Below are 17,508 nucleotides of genomic sequence, written 5' to 3'. Positions count from 1 at the left end.
AAATCAAGAATATCAATTTGTTGATTGAGGCTTCGTTAAAAAGTTACTAAAAAATTTCACATAATTCTCGGAAAAATTATTTTCGGTTGCGGGGGTCAATTACAATCATTTTCGGTGAATAGACATACCTTCGAAATTCTACTCATTTTCGAGAAAAAAATTCGAGTAGGTGCTGAAATTTTTCGGCAAAAAAAAATTTCAAATCGTTCTGGAAAAATTGTTTTCGTTTGCGGAGGTTAATTACAATTATTTTTGGTGAATAGACATACCCCTGAAATCCTATGTGCTTTTAAGAAAAAAATTCTTCACCGAAAATATACTGTGTGGTCGTAAATGTTTCTATAACTTTTTAACGAAGCCTCAATCAACAAATTAGTATTTTTGATTTTCGTCTTATTTTGGCCTCTAGAATCTGCGATTAAAATTTTTCCTGAGGGTGATTGAACACCCTGTATAATTTGAAGGAAACCACTTCTTATATGTAGAATGATTCGTTTGATATATGCCTGTAGAATTAAATTATAAAAGATGTTGAAAAATGTATGGGATCAAAGTTTTTAAATAAAAAGCACTGTCAAATAGGGAGAGCAAACACAGTTTCTATCAATTTACAAACTTCCACAAAGAGTACAATTTTTATTTGATAAATTTTTGAATATCTTTTGTAATTTAAGAGTTACATAAGCATAAATAAAATAATGATTACCTCTGATAGAATAGCGCGATTCCATAAAAATCTGGTGATTCCATTGTGAGTGCCCAAATTTAAACAGATTAAAATTTTTTCATAATTTGACAATACATAAATGTACCACATGAAAACAGCCAAACTATTGCTCTTTTTCATTAACAATTGCACGTAGCACCTAATTACGAAAAAATCCTAATCTGTACAATACTCCCGCTCTACGATTAATACAAAGAATCAATAACAGTAAAATTTAAAATAGAAGTCGTGAAAACAGAGTTGGACAAATTTTATTTCCGAACGACAATTACACATTTTTTAATTCGTAAACTGGTCCTCGATATTGATTTGAAAAATCGGCTAACAAATTCTAAGTTTAAACGTGAACGAAAGAAACTGGTTCACGAACGAATCGAAATTTTTCCATTCGTTTTTCGAAAATAAAATTTGACCAACCGGGGAGAACGATTCGAGGCGTCCTGAAACCGAATATACATATATTCGAGAGTAAAGTACGACCGCGACGGCTGGATGGATATCGAAAGCTCCTTGTTTCTGTTCCGAAAATCGTTGCGGATGATTCGAAACGAAAATGTTCCACGTTTCTATTATTGGCTTTGCGCTGAATTTCACGTGTGTAGCCAGGCACAGCGATCAGTGCAGTAAACTTAGATGCGGCATTCCCACGTTGCCCGCTTCCAAAGTGTTCACCACGATCCCTGTCCGTGACGGCTCCAAGAATCCCCACTGAATCAACCCTTATCAGCGAGCCGTTCCTTTCAGAAGATACCTTGTCGCTTTTACGAAGATTGCTCGCACGTGCTTTCACGTGCGAATGACGTACGCCCTATCGTGTTTCGTGTCGGTAGGTGATCCATTGTCTCACTCCATCGAATCATGGGTACGAATAGAACACGCCACAACAGTGAAACGTAATTTTTAAACCCTGGCGAAAAGGTTGGAAAAACTATCGAGGAAACCGGAGAAAGAATCATGCAGGGTGTTTCGTTTCGCTTGATCATTGCAGATGTCTCGGTCCCCACTTTTTTACCGTATTATCGATAACATCTAGCTTTTTTTCGTTCCTTAATGCCATTTATTTTTAATAATTTTTTGGTCGAGCACTTTCAAATCAATATACGAATTTTACTCCTTTCCTGGGTATTTATTTTCTCAGCGTTTCTGTAATACGCTCTGATTCAAGGTTAAGATGAAAAATACTTGGGAACATTGAAAAAATAGATACTTAGGTAAGGAAGAAAGTTTCTGTATTAATTTAAATTTGTTTAAACGGTCAGAAAAGGAAAGTAAACATTTTAAAGTGTTAAAACATGCGCGTACATTTTTGTCATTGAGGAACGACACATTTAGGGTGGCCAAGTTACGCGACAACACCCTGTGAGTCCGACGCGTTTATGGGACAACGATAATGCGATTCCATTCGCGACCCGACGACGAGAAAAATTTCTAGAGACGGAAAAATGTGATCGAATTCCATCTGGAATTGTTTCGTATCGTATATTCGTGAATCGTCCGATATTTCGAAAAGCCCATTCGATTCTGTTTGCAGACGCAAAGAACGTACGTATACAGCTTTCTATCGTGAATGTCAGTCGAATGCGCGCATTCCGATCATTGAATTCCTCTGTTTGCCACGAACGTCCCTTGCTCGAATCCCTGTTTTATTTCGGGACACCTTCGATCCGTGACTGGACAGAGAAACCGATAAAAAAAAGGAAAATCGAACCTTCGGCGACCGTTTGTCGTCAACGATCGAGCGAAAGAAACGAATAATTTTCTAAAGGAATTTTTATGGAAGTTTCTCTGTCCGATCAAGAGTCGCATACACGGTGATACGGTAATGGTACATGGTGTTATATGGTGGTTTAGCGGTGCCGACAACCGGAAGTTCGACAATGCATGCTACGTCACCCACGAAGGCCGGTGAGTCTCATACGATCACTTACTTTCCTAGTGTCCATAATCATTTCTATCTATCGCGTTCTCTTTCGAGAAAATCAGACAATGATTCGACATTCTTTATTGCGTTGAATACGTTGATAGTGAGATCTATATATATATAGCATCTTAACAGGAATTTCAGTATTCGTATTTATACATATAGAAATTGATTCACTGTCATTGTAACTCAGTCGTGATCATAGCCACCCTTTGTTCTATTGTTACCTATTGATATCTTCTCTGGCGGACGGTGGAACGTTGCTTCAGAACCTTCGAACTTACCAATTTATTGCGAGGATGTAAAGTATTATAAATGTTCCTCGGAGAGTTTACTCTATATGGATTAAATAATACTCTTTAACACGTTCACGCCGGCGCCGATATTCAGGGTTTTCTCTGTGAGGCGGCGCCCGAATGCACGGTTTGCTTCTTCGGGCGGCGCAGCGCGCTAGATTACACTGTTCAACATGATTTTTGTGCGGTAATACCCGCTAGATGATTCTTATAGATCTCGACGAGCTAAAAACGAATCTGAAATCAGTTTTTATCCATCATCCTTAGTTTTTGAGAAAATCGATTTTGAAAAGAATCGCAAATTTTCAACTTTGACCACAATTTATTACAAAACTACAAAAGCTATGCGATTCCTGTTGGATTCAATGAATTCCGTGGACTTCAACTAATACATTTATATACAATAATTTGGAAATATCAATTTGCATATATTTGTAAATGTTAAGTAAATCTGACGGGACCAGCTATGGCCCTAATTTTGGAGTACTCTTTTCGATTTTTCTTAAAAAGTAGAGGTCTAACGCGAATTCTGACCATCGCACGTTATTCTGTGAACATTTTTCTATAAGAAATGTTCATAGCGTGAATCAAAAAATTTTTCAATTCCGTACAGGAAATAAAAATAGTCATGCATGTTCGTGTGAGCCACCGGTGGTACGCGCCGGCGTGAACGTGTTAATTATTTTTTCTTACTATACGTATATTCGATATTTACATACAAGTAGTCGTGGAATGATTATTTAAAAAACAAGTTTTTATTAATATGAAATATTTGTATATTTTGTTTTAATTTGCTGTGAATCAAATGATAGTTTTATGTGGTATGATATTAGTTGCACCTAAGTCCATCGAGTCTTGACACTGTATGGCACTTAATTTTATTTATTTAATTTCAATTTAATGTTAAAATAACAAGTATATCTACAGCTTGGTAACAGGCAACACTAAATTTTTGCTTTAAAAACTAATAAATACTACGTTAAAACCAAAATTTTATTAATTGGTCAAATAAACCATGTATAAACACATACATATTTATCCATCAATTTTTCAAACCGACAATTTTATATTGTACTCTGTGTCAGTGCAAATGCATTTCCTGTACTCCCGCTATTTTTAATATTGGTTAATCAAACATTCTATCTGTAGCACTTTTTAATAGCATATTTGTAATAATTTTGAACTATTGGGTCCAGCAAACTGGTCTTCCCAGGGTTAATCTAGATTTTCAGATATTCTGTTATTCTCTACATAAACGTAACTATCATTTTTGTATTTATGCATAAAATAATACTCACCCAATGTTGCATCCTACATTACTAGCAAATAACAATGTTCATGATGAAAAGTTCAGGCCTCATGGATTCTAGACAAGAAAACAATAACAAAAGTTCGTACAAACATGTATCCTATTCGACCCTATTTTCAAGTTGTAGTTCTATGTTCGATTCATTCTTTCGAAAGATAAGGATAATTGAACTATTTACGAACAGTGGCCAGTAAACATTAAAGTACTAGCTGTCAGATTATTGAAATATGTCGTGTGTGAAAATGGGAAGTTTATCCAGATATGAACCTTGAGTATAGGTTTATTATTATAAATAATATCTTGACAAACAGAGATGATGAGATAGCCAATAGTAGGACGTCTCCAGACTTATATTTAGATGCAAACAGCTCGTTTTGAACACCTATTGTAAAAGTAAATAGGTACAGTAGTGATTCTTAAAATGAACACGTGACTCGTAAATTGAACATTTCTATAACTTTCAAGAATCATTACGTCTTCAACAAAATACTCACACACACGTTGATACGAACTGTCGTCATTGTTTTCTCGTGTAGAATCCATCCCTGAAGTATTACGTCCCACATGCTACATGGACAGTATATTCACATCGACGTCAATAAATTCGAAAGACTATAGCCCCAGGTTGAAGCAACGTCCCACGATTCGTCGTTCGCGCGACCTCTCTCACCCAGCTTCTCTGTTTCTCTCTGCCCTTTTCTCTCTGTCACTCTCTGTGTCTCTTTACCCCGTCACCGCGTCGCTGCACCCGCAACCCCCGCGCCTCTACCTGCACCCCGGGCGACGTCGACCACACGAAACTCACCCTGGACGAAGCAGCGACCCCGACAGACCCTGCTATCAGCACGACCAGCACGATGATGTCCTCTGGTTCCGCACCGATCGCCACCTCCACCCCGGTGAACTTCGCCTCGGGCCCCGTGAGTCCGCCTCCGTTGACCTTGGCCGCTGGTCCAGGTCCACTCCATCAAGAGCAACCGTTCCAGCCGACCTCGGCGGCCAAGGTCGCGAGCTATCCGGCCGTCCTGAAGGGCAGAACCGCCGCCAGCCCGCCGAACCCGAATCTGGTGCCCTCGGGCAAGATTCCGCCCCCCGTTCCTCCAAGAGGCACAGGTCAATCGAGGACCAGGTTCTCGGAGGAGCAACGAGGCCCCGGAACCGCCACCTCTACGTCCTCGATGGCATCCAGCCGAGGTGACGAAGCAGCCATAATCACGAGATACCGCTTGCATGACAGTTCGAGCATCCCGCACCACCCACCCTCACCCGATAACACTTCTGCCGTCGTTTCTGCTGCGCCCGCCGTGACTACTAACACCTCCGTCGTCGCGACTACCTCTTTCTACGACGTCGCAAACTCCGACTTCTCATCGACTTCCAACGTGCACGCATCTACGTCTACTCTCGACCACCTGTCTCCGCACGACGGACCCAGGAACACGATCTTCGAGACCGCCAGAGAGCTTCCTCGACGCTGGAACGATTGGACGATGAACGTCGAGGAGGAGGAGTTCGTGAGCGTGGAGCAGGTGGACGGTTCCTACGTGATCAGAACCAGTCCACAACCGTTCAGACCCGAGAGGGGGAACTTCAAGCATCTGCGGATCACGACGGAGACCAATCCCGACGCTGAGGACAAAGACTCCGGCTTTAGGAGCTTCCCGAATTCAGCTTCCAAGCTACAAACAACCGGCTACAAGATGTCCAGGAAGGACAAGAAGCACTCTGAGACGTACTACGAGCGGATGAAGCGGAAACAGAGGGAGCTGGAGGCCTCGATCGCTACTATTACCACCATAGCTCGTCGCACGGAGTCCAAGATGGCCGACGGGGGCAGGATCGAGGCTTCCAAAGCGAACAGATCGATCGTGAGAGGGGAGAGAAACGAGGAAAGGACGTTCGCGGAGCATAGAAGGGAGAGCAGGTTATTGAAGAAAATTAGGGAGAAGTCTGCTCAGAGGAGAAAGAAACTGGCTCCTGAGCCGTCGTCGGTGTCTCAGACCTTCGATGGTTCCACGAAAATGAAGTATTATTCTCGGAAGATCGAGACCAGTGTACGGAAAGAAGATCGTGGCGAGCATTTGGAGAAGTTTACTAGCAACGTTGAAATGGTAAGAGGCAACCAGGACGAGATTATACGTCTCAGGACCGAGAAGAGAATATTTTTATTGACGAAAGTCGACGAGATTGCAAAATGCAAGAACGACGACCCGGTAGGCGTGAGCAAAATGGCCGCCGCAAGGATTCGAGACTCGAGTTTGGCGAGGACGTCCGCTAATAATGAGATTTATTATACTAACGCCAGCGACTCGATGTGGGAGCAACCGAGGAAGAAGAAAAACGAGAAGTCGAATTTTTTGAAACCGTTGACGAACAAACTGAAGGGCGGACGTCAGGAACGATCCACTTCGAACATTTTGATACCGAACGCGTCGTTCTTGCACGGTTACGGGAGATCTTCCGGGAAGAATATTTAATTCGAATTCGAATTTTTTTCAAGTAGCCCAAGATGAAAGGGACCAACTAGATTTAAAGGACTCGTTGTAGAAAATGGAAATCGGAGAATGTCGGCGATGAAAGATCGATGGAAAATTCTACGGAAAACGAAAAGAAGAGACGAACGTTTGTGGCGATGAGAAATTTCGAATTACACGAGGACGCTCCGGAAATTAATTTTTCTTTCATGCATGCGCAAATACACATTACTCAGAAGCGCAGTAAACCCTCGTATAGCGCGATGAAGAATTTTTTTAAAAATTAATGAATAATTCGTTAAACACTTAATGTGCATATAATTCAGCATCTCTAACTAATTATACAAACGTATTATAATATCGGTATCCTTCTTGTTTAATGACGTGATTAATTATTACATTTTTTTTATACAAATTAATATACTAAATAATTATTTAAAAATTAGTTTAGCCTATATGTGAATTGTTATATGTCCAAATTGACACCGACTGTAGAGAGTTCAGTATCAATTCTAAGACTTCATTTCTTTTTAATTATCGAGTGAAAAACATTCTTAAAAAAAAGAATTGGCAAAGTGTAAATGAAAACAAAAGGAATAATTTAGTTCTAAAACAAGTTTTCGATCTAAATTATTTAATTACTTGGTGTCAAAGAATTTGATGTGTACAACGTGTAATATGAAATATCATTTTCTGCGTTATACGAGGGTCTGCTGTGCTTCGTTCGCATCTCATTACTCGATTTTTCGTGTCAGTTTGTAATAATACATCTAATCGACGACCGGTTCGAAAGAATCCTCCTACTGTTACTTCTAGACAGAGAAAAAAAGAAGTTAGTAGTTCGACGTTACGTATTTTCTACCAAATAGCTGGTGCACTTTATTGTTACTGTTTCATTGTACTCTATGCCGTTCCAACGTCGATTTTATGGCGTCGACGAGGTATCGTTTGCGATGTGGAAGCCTACACTCGACACAGAAAATTTCCACGTTTGAGTAGTAGTGTGTAAGGATTGGTTTTTTCTTGTATCGATTGAAGGTGTGTTTCTGCATGCGTAGAAGTCTCACACTGATAGAACAAAGAGTAGACGTGACATACTAAAAACCAGCTAGAAAAGCCGTACCGATTGTATTGTGGACGTAACAGATTTTCTTAATCACTAACAGACTATTGTAAGTAAATTCCGTACGAATTTCATGTTTTCGTTTTACAAACACTGAATATAGCTTGCGAAACGACTGCGTTAAATTCATATGAAATTCAATTTCATCGCCCCTTTGAAAAAAAAATGCGTTAGTAACATCGAGTTAAAATTATTATTAACTATAATTATTATTAAATATATTTATTCTTATCGCTCGGAATCAAAATTAGAACCTAAAAATTCATTAAAAAGAGACCAAAAAAAAATCTTTATAAAAATCGTCGATCGTTGCGTCTATCTCTTTAAAAAAAAAAACAATTTTGATTCTATTTCTCTATCGAAACACCGTCATTCTATCGACTCTACAGAAAACAATCTTATAGGAGTGTTTGTATGGTGTGCTCTCTGTATCACAATAAAGGGACGTTCACACGAGTGTGCTCGTTACACTGCAATACCCTTTTTGAGCAAGAAGCAGTTCGCCTTGCGCGCTGGCTAAGTAGTTCGCTATTTGTGCGCTTCCGTAGACACGCTAGTAGATAGTTGACCAGTAGATGTACCATTTTGTAAATTTTAGAATGGCTTATTCGGACTGACTTCAGTAGGAAGTGCTGATAAATGTCTAAACGTTTTCAATACTCCGATCGAGCGATAACGTTCCCGACGAAACGAACAATTTTGAAAATATTCGACGCGTACGCTTGGCCAAATCACAGAATCGTAATTATGCACCGTGCGTTGTTTAAATGTTTGACAAACGTTAGAAATGCTCTTAGCGTTATTTTACTTACGTGCTTGCTGTAATCACCGACGACACAGCGTCAAGTAGTACTCGACCTCTTTCAACTCTTTGGCAGCCATTTTTGTTCGAGTAACCACCGGAATTTTGAGCGTTGCAAACGAGTCGCGTCCAAATTATCAATCGACTGGAAAAAATACGATTCGTTCGTTGATAAAAAAGATAATTGTAAATTCGATTATATAAAATTGAAAATAATTCGAAACGCATATTTTTCGGCCTAATCGAAGGTGGCTTTCCTGCCCTGAGAATTCTGCCCCCTTAGAATTCCCGACAACGAACCAAGCACACCGTGTTGTGTTCATTAGGGCTAATTGTAGTGCGCTTTTTGTAGGTGGCACCCTTCCTTCCACCTGCTCCACCCCGCCCCCGCCCTTTGACGATGCAGTGCGCTCGAACGACCAAACCCTGGCTTCCGGTGGTCAACTGCAGCAAGGTGCACCGACCACGATCTTAACGAGCAGTCTGAGCAGTGCTCAATCCAAGCAGAACAAGGTCGTGCATCACGTCACCCTTTCAAAGACTTATCACGATGCCGTCAGGTGAGTCGACATCTTTTTCCACTTAAATGTAGCAAGATCGAGTCAAATTTATATTGAAATTATAATTATAAGCGATGACCGGATGAAAAAGTTACACATTTTACATTTTAACAATAGCAAAATATACCTTTGTTTACACCAGCATCGTTGCACTTAACTAAAAGACTGTTCTTTTTATTAGTATCCAAAACAATTTTTACCGTAGAGTTACTCCATTTACAGGAGTGATACACTTGACCAAAAAGCGAGATACACCCTAAACTTAATTTTCTACGTCTACATATCCCCCCCCCCAGAAAAAGAAGACAACTGATCAGTTCATTGTAAACGTTTCAGCATATCCGACGTCCACTTGGAGAGCAGCGGTAGCGGAAGCGGAAGCGGAGGAAGGGAAACGAAGTCGTCGTTGAGCGTCGAGAGCGGCAGCAGCAGTCGAGGAGGTGGTGGCCTAACCTGGACACCACCTGCAGGTAGCGCGGAAGGCTCGACGCCCACCTGGACAGAGGGCACTCCGTCCTACACCGAGAGCTCCAGCAGCGGTGATGCAGGTAAGTTCCTCTACGCGCTGAACATCTACTACAGCACCTGAGGGGTCCTACTGCCTGAACGCCTCGAAGACTCCTTCGTTTTCTTCTCGTGCTTCTTCTTCTTCGACCCTAACAGCGAGAGCATTTGCATCGAGCACGACCGTCTCGTTGATTGCCCTTTTCATTTGGTAAAAGGTGGAATTGAAATTACTGCCGCGAGCGAAAGACACGCCAGACACAAAGGGAGAAAGAATTTATCCATTGGTTGGGGTAGACTGAGTCGGTGTAGAGTGAATCGTGTAGTCAATGCAAACATCATTAACGATTGGAAATGGAAGACTGTATTCATGGTGAAGTATCGTTTAAGAAATATGCAATGATGGATATTTTCACTCTTATGGTCTTCTTTGGGTTTATGAATACGTAAGAATATTTTTTTTATCTCTTAGGAAATAGCTAGTTCAGAAGGACCAATAGTATCACAGGAACTTAATACTTTATAAGAATAATGCAATGTACTTTTAAAATTTACACTGACTTGTGAAAGACAATCCATTGTAGCTTTATGTATGTATTTTTACTGTAAGTTTATTTTAAATGTATTTATATCTGGAGAGGACCACAAGGTATGATCGTATGTTATTTATTAAACAGTACATCACCTTGAACTGGAATTGAAACCTTGGCAGAGCATGAACACGAAAGAAATCTCCAAACTAGACAGATCCAAATCACTATAGTCAGGGCAAGCTCAACTTGTTGCTTGAGGCTACATTCCCCTTCTCTAAATTACAGCCACCGTGACTATTTTAACGTTAGGCTTGTCCACAGATTGTGATAGAGAAATAAAGACTCAGAGCAAGCAATCAAAAGCAAATAATATAGAATAATAATATAACGTTTAGTAAACTTATTATACTTTGACTTTGGCTGTGTGTACACAATATACAAATATTAATCACCCTCCAAATAATCATTCATTTTTTAACTTGTTTTGTTATATAAGAAACATATGTCCTATGTAAAGAAAAATATATAATTGTCCCAGTTAAATGAAATACCCTGTAAACGTGTGTATAATAACAGAAAATGGAGTGGGAGGAAGCTTCCAGAGCTTGTTTGATAAAACTCTTTTGCACTATATTACTTCGCTCCTTTGTTTACTGTACAGAATTCCATACTCCTGCTAGTTCAACCAAAGATACAAGAAATAGAGTGGTGGGGATGGTTCCTTGACCTTGAGCAGCCACTTGATATTGGTCAGACTTTAACATGCATGGCGCATATCGTCCCCGCGTTTTACAGTACTCATCGAACGCGTCGATTGTCTTTATCGTCGCGGAGTCTTTTCATTCAATGGAAATTATTATAAAAACATATAACGGATCAGCCTGTCTTTTTCTCTCCAATCTGTTCGTTATTCAATATAAATCGACTCGATGCAATACCGTTTTCGTCGAGGAATGCAACCGGTGTGCCAATGAAAGCTGGGCGATTTGAATTCCATTATTATTTGCTATCATTCCTGAAACGAGAATTCGAATTAAGATAAGAGCGTGTCCCGCTGAGTCGAGCGGAAAGTTTAATCGTATCGAGTAACGGGCAATCAACGCGACGCTCGTGCCAGCAACCGGAAGTCTGATTAACGTGCCACGATTTGAGGTAGCGTTCCGAAACGAACAAAGGCAAAGCTGCCCGTCGTATCGTCGTTGCTCGAGCAGTTCAAAGCACCGAGGGTTATCGAACCATTTATAATAATCTCTGCTTTCTGTAAGAAGGAAATTCCTCTATGTAAGAAATATGTAAAACACCTAGGTCGTGCGCTAGAAGCTATCGATTCGAATTATATTTGTCGAGATAAGTAACCGTAGCGACGGAGGTAACGAATCCTGTAATCGTGACACAGAAATATGTTTCGTTTAGGTACTTAATGTCGGTTACGTTGTACGTACGATGTTGCATAACAAGGGAGTGTAAATAGAGTATTCGCGCAAATCGAGTTAAGCCTCCTAGCATGACACAACATTTTTCACAGCTACTTCGATCGTTATATCGTGCTTAAACGATACGTTAATCGTGAATATATTGTTAACGCTACTTTATACGAACGAAAAAAGCTGTATCCCGGTGCTACACGATGATTAGAATTAGATATCGTCGGCAAGAAGACACGCGAATATCGAGAATACCGATCAAGAAGAAGTGCCTAAATTTAATCTCGTTATCTATGCGTTCTAGATTATATTTCGTGTTGTCCGTGAGTGTTAACCGAGAACAGTTCTTAAGTCGTTCGAGTATTCGCGGACAAAAACGTACACTATACATATACTATTTCGCGAACGAAGGTGCTCGTACGGAAATTTTTTTTAGAGAAAACGAATACAAGAATCGGTAGATTTGAAGAGGAACATTAAATAGAAGCTGACAAGCACCTTCGAAGTATCTTTAATTACACCACGATCGACTAATTTCTCTCGTCGACGAGGATAGTCGATCGACAGTGCCGGTTGTTTCTTAGCCCTGTCTAGGTGACTTCAAGAAAAGCCTTGTCAACGCGCTCGAACCTTTCTCTCGACAACGGGAGAGCGACAATAAAGCGACCATTGCAAAAACACGAGACCTCACTCTCTCATTAAACCCCCAGTACACACACTGTTTACTTATCTTCCGGTTCTCGGTCGCGCTACCGACGACCAGCGTCGCCTAGAACCGACGTGCTTCGAGATAAGTCTCCATTTTTCTCTATCTCTCTATTTTTTCTCCGTTCTTTGCTACACTGGGCATATGTCATTAGCTACACACGCTTCTTGTCACCCGTAGACACCGATCTGTAGGACATGCACGCTTATTCTATTCTCGACGCATCTTGGAGACCATGGCTAGTCGAGGGGACCACCCAAAAGCAAATCAAATCGCGGACGAATCAATGGAAAAATTGTCTAGTTTATACGTTTTTAGATTACCAAGACTAGAGGAGCTTTTGTACGTATTTAACGTGTACCTATGTTTATAATTTTTTAATTTCACTGGATTCTCATTTCTTGATATTTACAAATTCAGTAGAACAAAGCTGTATTATTGATAGGAATACTGTCTAGAAAAAAGTATTTTTATTTTAATACAGTGGCAAGAAAAGATGTTCTGGTGGTCCTCTCGAGGCCAACAATTAAGTCTACAGTTTCTACCCCATAGATCGTCGACTTGACACGAACACTGCCGTTAGACAAACGTGTGTCTGCGCTCCAGCGATCGGCGAGCTGCGACAGGCTGACATTTCTCTTGCACTATGACGACTGACGATAATTTTAGGTTGCCCGACGACGCCGATCAGAGGTAGCCAGCGTCAAGACGACGGAGGAAGGACCGCTGCCACCGTCGAAGAGGCGCTAGCCAGTCTCACTACGGAAATGGTAAGTTGGTACTCGTAGATTTCAGCGATTGGTTATTGGGGAAGATAGACTCTGACTGTTTGGACCTCGTGATTATGGCATTTATCATAAAAAAACATCACGCAATGGTGTGTCTGTAGATTCTAGTTAGCTCAGCACAATTACCTATGATTAAATTTGTTACGGATTATTTGTAACGACTAATTATCAGATTTGAACAAGTTATTTTTTGGGTTGTTAAAATTTACACTAGCTTCCTTTGTTTAGATAAAGGTGGGATAGGTATTATATTGGATTAGATAGTAATAAGTGGACGATTTGTCATAAACTATTCTTTCCTCTTTTTTTTTATTTTATATTACAAATGAAAGACTGCGCATCCAGGTAGCCAAAACTTTGATTAAATAATAATAATTGCAAACCAAATGATACAGAATAGAATCATAAACATGAAAGAGGTCTTGCAAGCATCCACGTGTACATTGAAATTAAAATTTGTAATTCTATAAAAAGAAATCTATAATTCTATAAGCACAAAAATGTTTTTAAGAAGGAAACATTGAAGACTAATGAAACAAATGATGTAACATACATTAACATTATAAAGCAGCTTTATCTTCTTTCTTTGGAAAGAAAAAGGAAACGATTGATTTCTAAATTGCATAATTCTGCAAATATGAAAGCAAAAACCAAGATGTTATTATTAATGGATAGCTGGTTTCCAAATCACATTTATTCCAAAGATGACTCAAAGCATAGATTATTGAGACTGACATTCAGGCTGATATTAGTCGTAACTCATTTGTAACATCGACAAGTACACTCTTCGGTATTTATAAGACAGTTGATTGTCAATTAAGTAATGGATAGTTAAGATAAGCTCGACGAGGTCCGATAGCCACGATTCTATCTTCTCCGACCGATTCCTCGAGGCGGTAAGTGCACCAAAGTCGGTGACCGGTCGATCGGACTGTGTAAATGTTTTCCCCGAGTGGCCGAGGGTTTTTGTAACTAATGAACAGGCCCCCCCCCCCCCTTCCCCCAAACGACGCGTCATAGACGAGAAGTTGTCTAGGAACATGAACTCCAATGAACGGGTGACTTCAGTTCTGTGTTCAGTCGTCGTAAATATCTCTAGTCTCTTCTATCGAGTCTCTGTTGCGCCCTGAATCCGTAAAAGTCGGTTCGGTCGCGCGTGGAGTGTTCCAAAGCGACCATTTTGTTTTTTTGAATCGTTCAACCCTCCCAAATTATATCAAACCTCTAAGAAATTGGATAATAATTGCTGCAAACAGATTATTCGTCGGCCATATTCAGAGTCGTTTGACGTTATAGAAGGTTAACAATTATTTAAAGAATATTTTACAACGATTTGTCGAAAAATATTTAGAGAAGATGCATGGAGAAGTCTCGGAAATAAATAAAATTCTTTTGTAGAGAGAGAAAACTTGATGTTTCTCGTTGCTTCGAGCATCTTGGACTGAGTTTTAGAATAGTCCATCTTTTTCTTAGCGATAAGGGACTGGTATCGATAAGAGTGATCTTTTGACTCTGGATTCTACTAGAGAAACTTTTTTTATTTTAACATGTTTTATAAAATAACGAGTGAAACTTTTGGAGAATTTAAATGAAAACGTTATAAAAGTTTGAACAATTTTTACTGTATAGCGATGAAAATTGTATTTTTCACTGTCGAAAATTTAAAAAATAATGTTTACCTCCTTAATAAAAAATTTAAGTTATTTATTATCCGTATCACATTTTGCTCAATTCTCTGCTCGTCTTATAAAAGGACAGAGGACCAAAAACCATTTTTATCGATACTCGTCGTTTAGGATCCTTTTTAATATTCGAGGAGGTTGCATGAAAGTCAAACAGGTGATTCCACAAACTGTAATCACGATTAATATTAAGAACTATGTGTCTCGAATCGGTCGTTCGACTCATTGTTTTTCCACGCAATGACCCGTACGATAAATCCCAGCGTTACGACACGTCGAACGCATCCTCGAATTACTGCATGCTTGCATCGTAGTGTATGCAACGGTGATGCGACGCATCAGCGTTATTTCTCGTTTTCGCCAGGGTGTGCATTTTTGTAGTGATATACACGAGACTTGCAACACGCGAAAAAATATCGAGTACGTACGTCCGCGCGAAATGTTCTTAGATAATCCCATATTAACCCAGTATCATTATTGTGGTTCGAACTCTCGGACTATAGAGAAGCATTTTAAGCGATCGTTCCGTACAGACATATGTATGCTGTAGACGCGTAAGCCAGTCGCAAAAATAAGAAAAACTAAATCGATGAACTAAAAATTAGGACAGTCTACGTCAAAAGTCAACAACTTACTATTTATTCAGGAGGTCAAAGAAATGGCTCTCAAATATTTCGCGAGATAGTAATCTTTGAAGAAAATACGAACACGAAAGGAAATGAAACAAGAAATCCTTTGGAACGCTCCGTGCGAAGAGATCAGTCCGTCTGAAAGCTTTCTCTATTTCCACAAATCAGGAGATACTGCAGCGCGAGTGAATGCACAACTCGTCCCTTCTCTAACCTCCGTCGATTCGTGTGCAGCGTGCCGTGTGGATGGCCTGCGCCGTTCTAGCGACGAATCTTCGAAAACGGAACGGGAATGCGAAACCGCATAATCGAGAGAATATAACGTTTACGAAAGAAAAGACATGGGCGAGGGAGATTTTGTCGCGAATCGAGACAAATAGAACGAAACGACGCGGTGGTGCTCGCTTTCAAGACGCTGAATCGGGACCGAGAATTTGCTTGAAAGCGGGCTAGGTGCGGCGGGGACAAAGAAAGATTCCAAGTTAAGAAAATTGCCTTTCTTTCTTCCTACAGTAAACATTTTGATCTCGAGCCGAGGGCAATGAAGAACTACTGGGTTGCTGAATAAATATGAACAGTAAAGTAGATGGATTCTGTCTCTTGAATCCGGGGTCAAAATTGTCGGTTGAAAGTGAGTACTTTAAGGAGAAAGAAAGATCAATCTTGGATTAAGAGAAATTATGATACCATCGATAAATAGAACATGGACGTAATTATTTATACTTAGTCGCAATTCTAACAAAAATTAACTAAAAATCGACTAATACGAGTTGGAAATACCTTCCATGACTTTTCTTTGTTCCTGCGATAGAAATTTTCTTCGGGCAACGATGAATCACTGAACGAATAGACAACAGAGCAAATAAATTCTGTTTCTTGAATCCGGGGTAAGATTTGTGGATTGAAAGCGGGGATTACTGTACACGGCAGTCGAAGATACTCAATCAAACTTAGTCGTTCCTTCTTTTGCATTTTCGTGTCCCAGACGACACGATATTGTATATTCCATGTTCTGTACTTAAACAATAACGATTTCGTTCGAGACGACGGTGTATTCTCGAGTGATGAAATTTGTCACGATTCGCGAGCTTATCGAGTAATAATCCAATGTATGGTATTTCAGATATGGTATTAATTCTATATGTATTCGCGCGTGATAAGCTATCTAACAAGGCGCACGCCTTTTTCGCGACTTTGAGGCGAAAGATTTGACGAAGGAGTGGCGATTATGAAAGCTTCCGCTAGGGCCAGGAAGCGTGACGCTTGTGTATCGTGATATAAAACTCGGCCTACAGTATTAGTGGACTGTATAATACTCGACAATTCGTTCAGGATTCAAACACCTTGTGGAAAATTGATAGATTATATATATATATTTTTTTTTATATGTCAAATCAATTTTCGTGGAAACATCGGTGCAGACGAATGCGAATGGATTCTGTTTCTTCTCTTTAAGGTTCGAATTAACCCAATGTTGAATGTAACAACGAAACGTATTTCGAATTTTATCAAAAACATTGAATTACTGGATTTCATAACATAGAATGTTTTAGAGTGGCATTAATAAGTTTATTTTTCTTATCTTAGATCGTTGAATACACACGAAAGTATGAATTCTTTTTTTTTTGGTTACAGCATTAAATGAAACAAGTTTCAAGGCAAAATCTGATACATACTTCATTTTAATCTGTCTACCTTTCGTGTAAGTAGTCGATTATTTGATAAGGTTATTTAATAAGGTTAAATATTTTAATAAATATTACTACAAAATAAACTAAAATATATTGGTCAGAAGCAATAATCCATGGATATTTATTAATTTTACAATTTAATGGGTGTGAGTTAGGCTCGAATTTTTGTATACCAAATTTAAACGTATCAGGTTTTATACTTATACTATTTAATAGTAAAATTGCTCGTCGGATCGCAACAATTTTTAAAATGAATTACGAATTGGATTTTTCCTTGAAATATATTTTACTCGAAGCTCCTAGAACCAACAAGAAAAAAAATTGATACTCTTTATCTTT

The 17,508-nt window shown here is 39.5% G+C and overlaps 1 protein-coding gene across 13 annotated transcripts in view; it reads left to right on the top strand.

Moving 5' to 3' along the window:
* The window catches only part of LOC122401269 (phosphatidylinositol 4-phosphate 5-kinase type-1 alpha), a 45,645-nt gene that overhangs the window by 17,374 nt on the left and 10,763 nt on the right, over positions 1–17,508 (top strand). For 8 of the 13 annotated variants that reach the window (XR_006259432.1, XM_043403305.1, XM_043403303.1 and 5 more), the window contains 5 exons: positions 2,579–2,632; positions 5,073–5,447; positions 9,005–9,212; positions 9,549–9,760; positions 13,049–13,149. Coding sequence is in view for 12 of the 13 variants with exons in the window: in XM_043403305.1 (XP_043259240.1) it covers positions 2,579–2,632; positions 5,073–5,447; positions 9,005–9,212; positions 9,549–9,760; positions 13,049–13,149 (950 nt within the window). In the remaining variant the exon portion in view is untranslated. Of the gene's footprint in view, positions 1–2,578; positions 2,633–5,072; positions 5,448–9,004; positions 9,213–9,548; positions 9,761–13,048; positions 13,150–15,646; positions 17,031–17,508 lie in introns of those variants that run through there. The other 5 variants (XM_043403310.1, XM_043403309.1, XM_043403304.1 and 2 more) reach the window with 4 other exon arrangements.

The sequence above is a fragment of the Colletes gigas genome, unplaced genomic scaffold, assembly GCF_013123115.1.
Source record: "Colletes gigas isolate AHSC1104 unplaced genomic scaffold, ASM1312311v1 Colletes_gigas_Sc00023, whole genome shotgun sequence".
In the NCBI taxonomy this organism is placed as follows: domain Eukaryota; kingdom Metazoa; phylum Arthropoda; class Insecta; order Hymenoptera; family Colletidae; genus Colletes; species Colletes gigas.
Note: the sequence above shows the minus strand (reverse complement) of the source record. Positions and strands in the feature narration are given on the sequence as shown.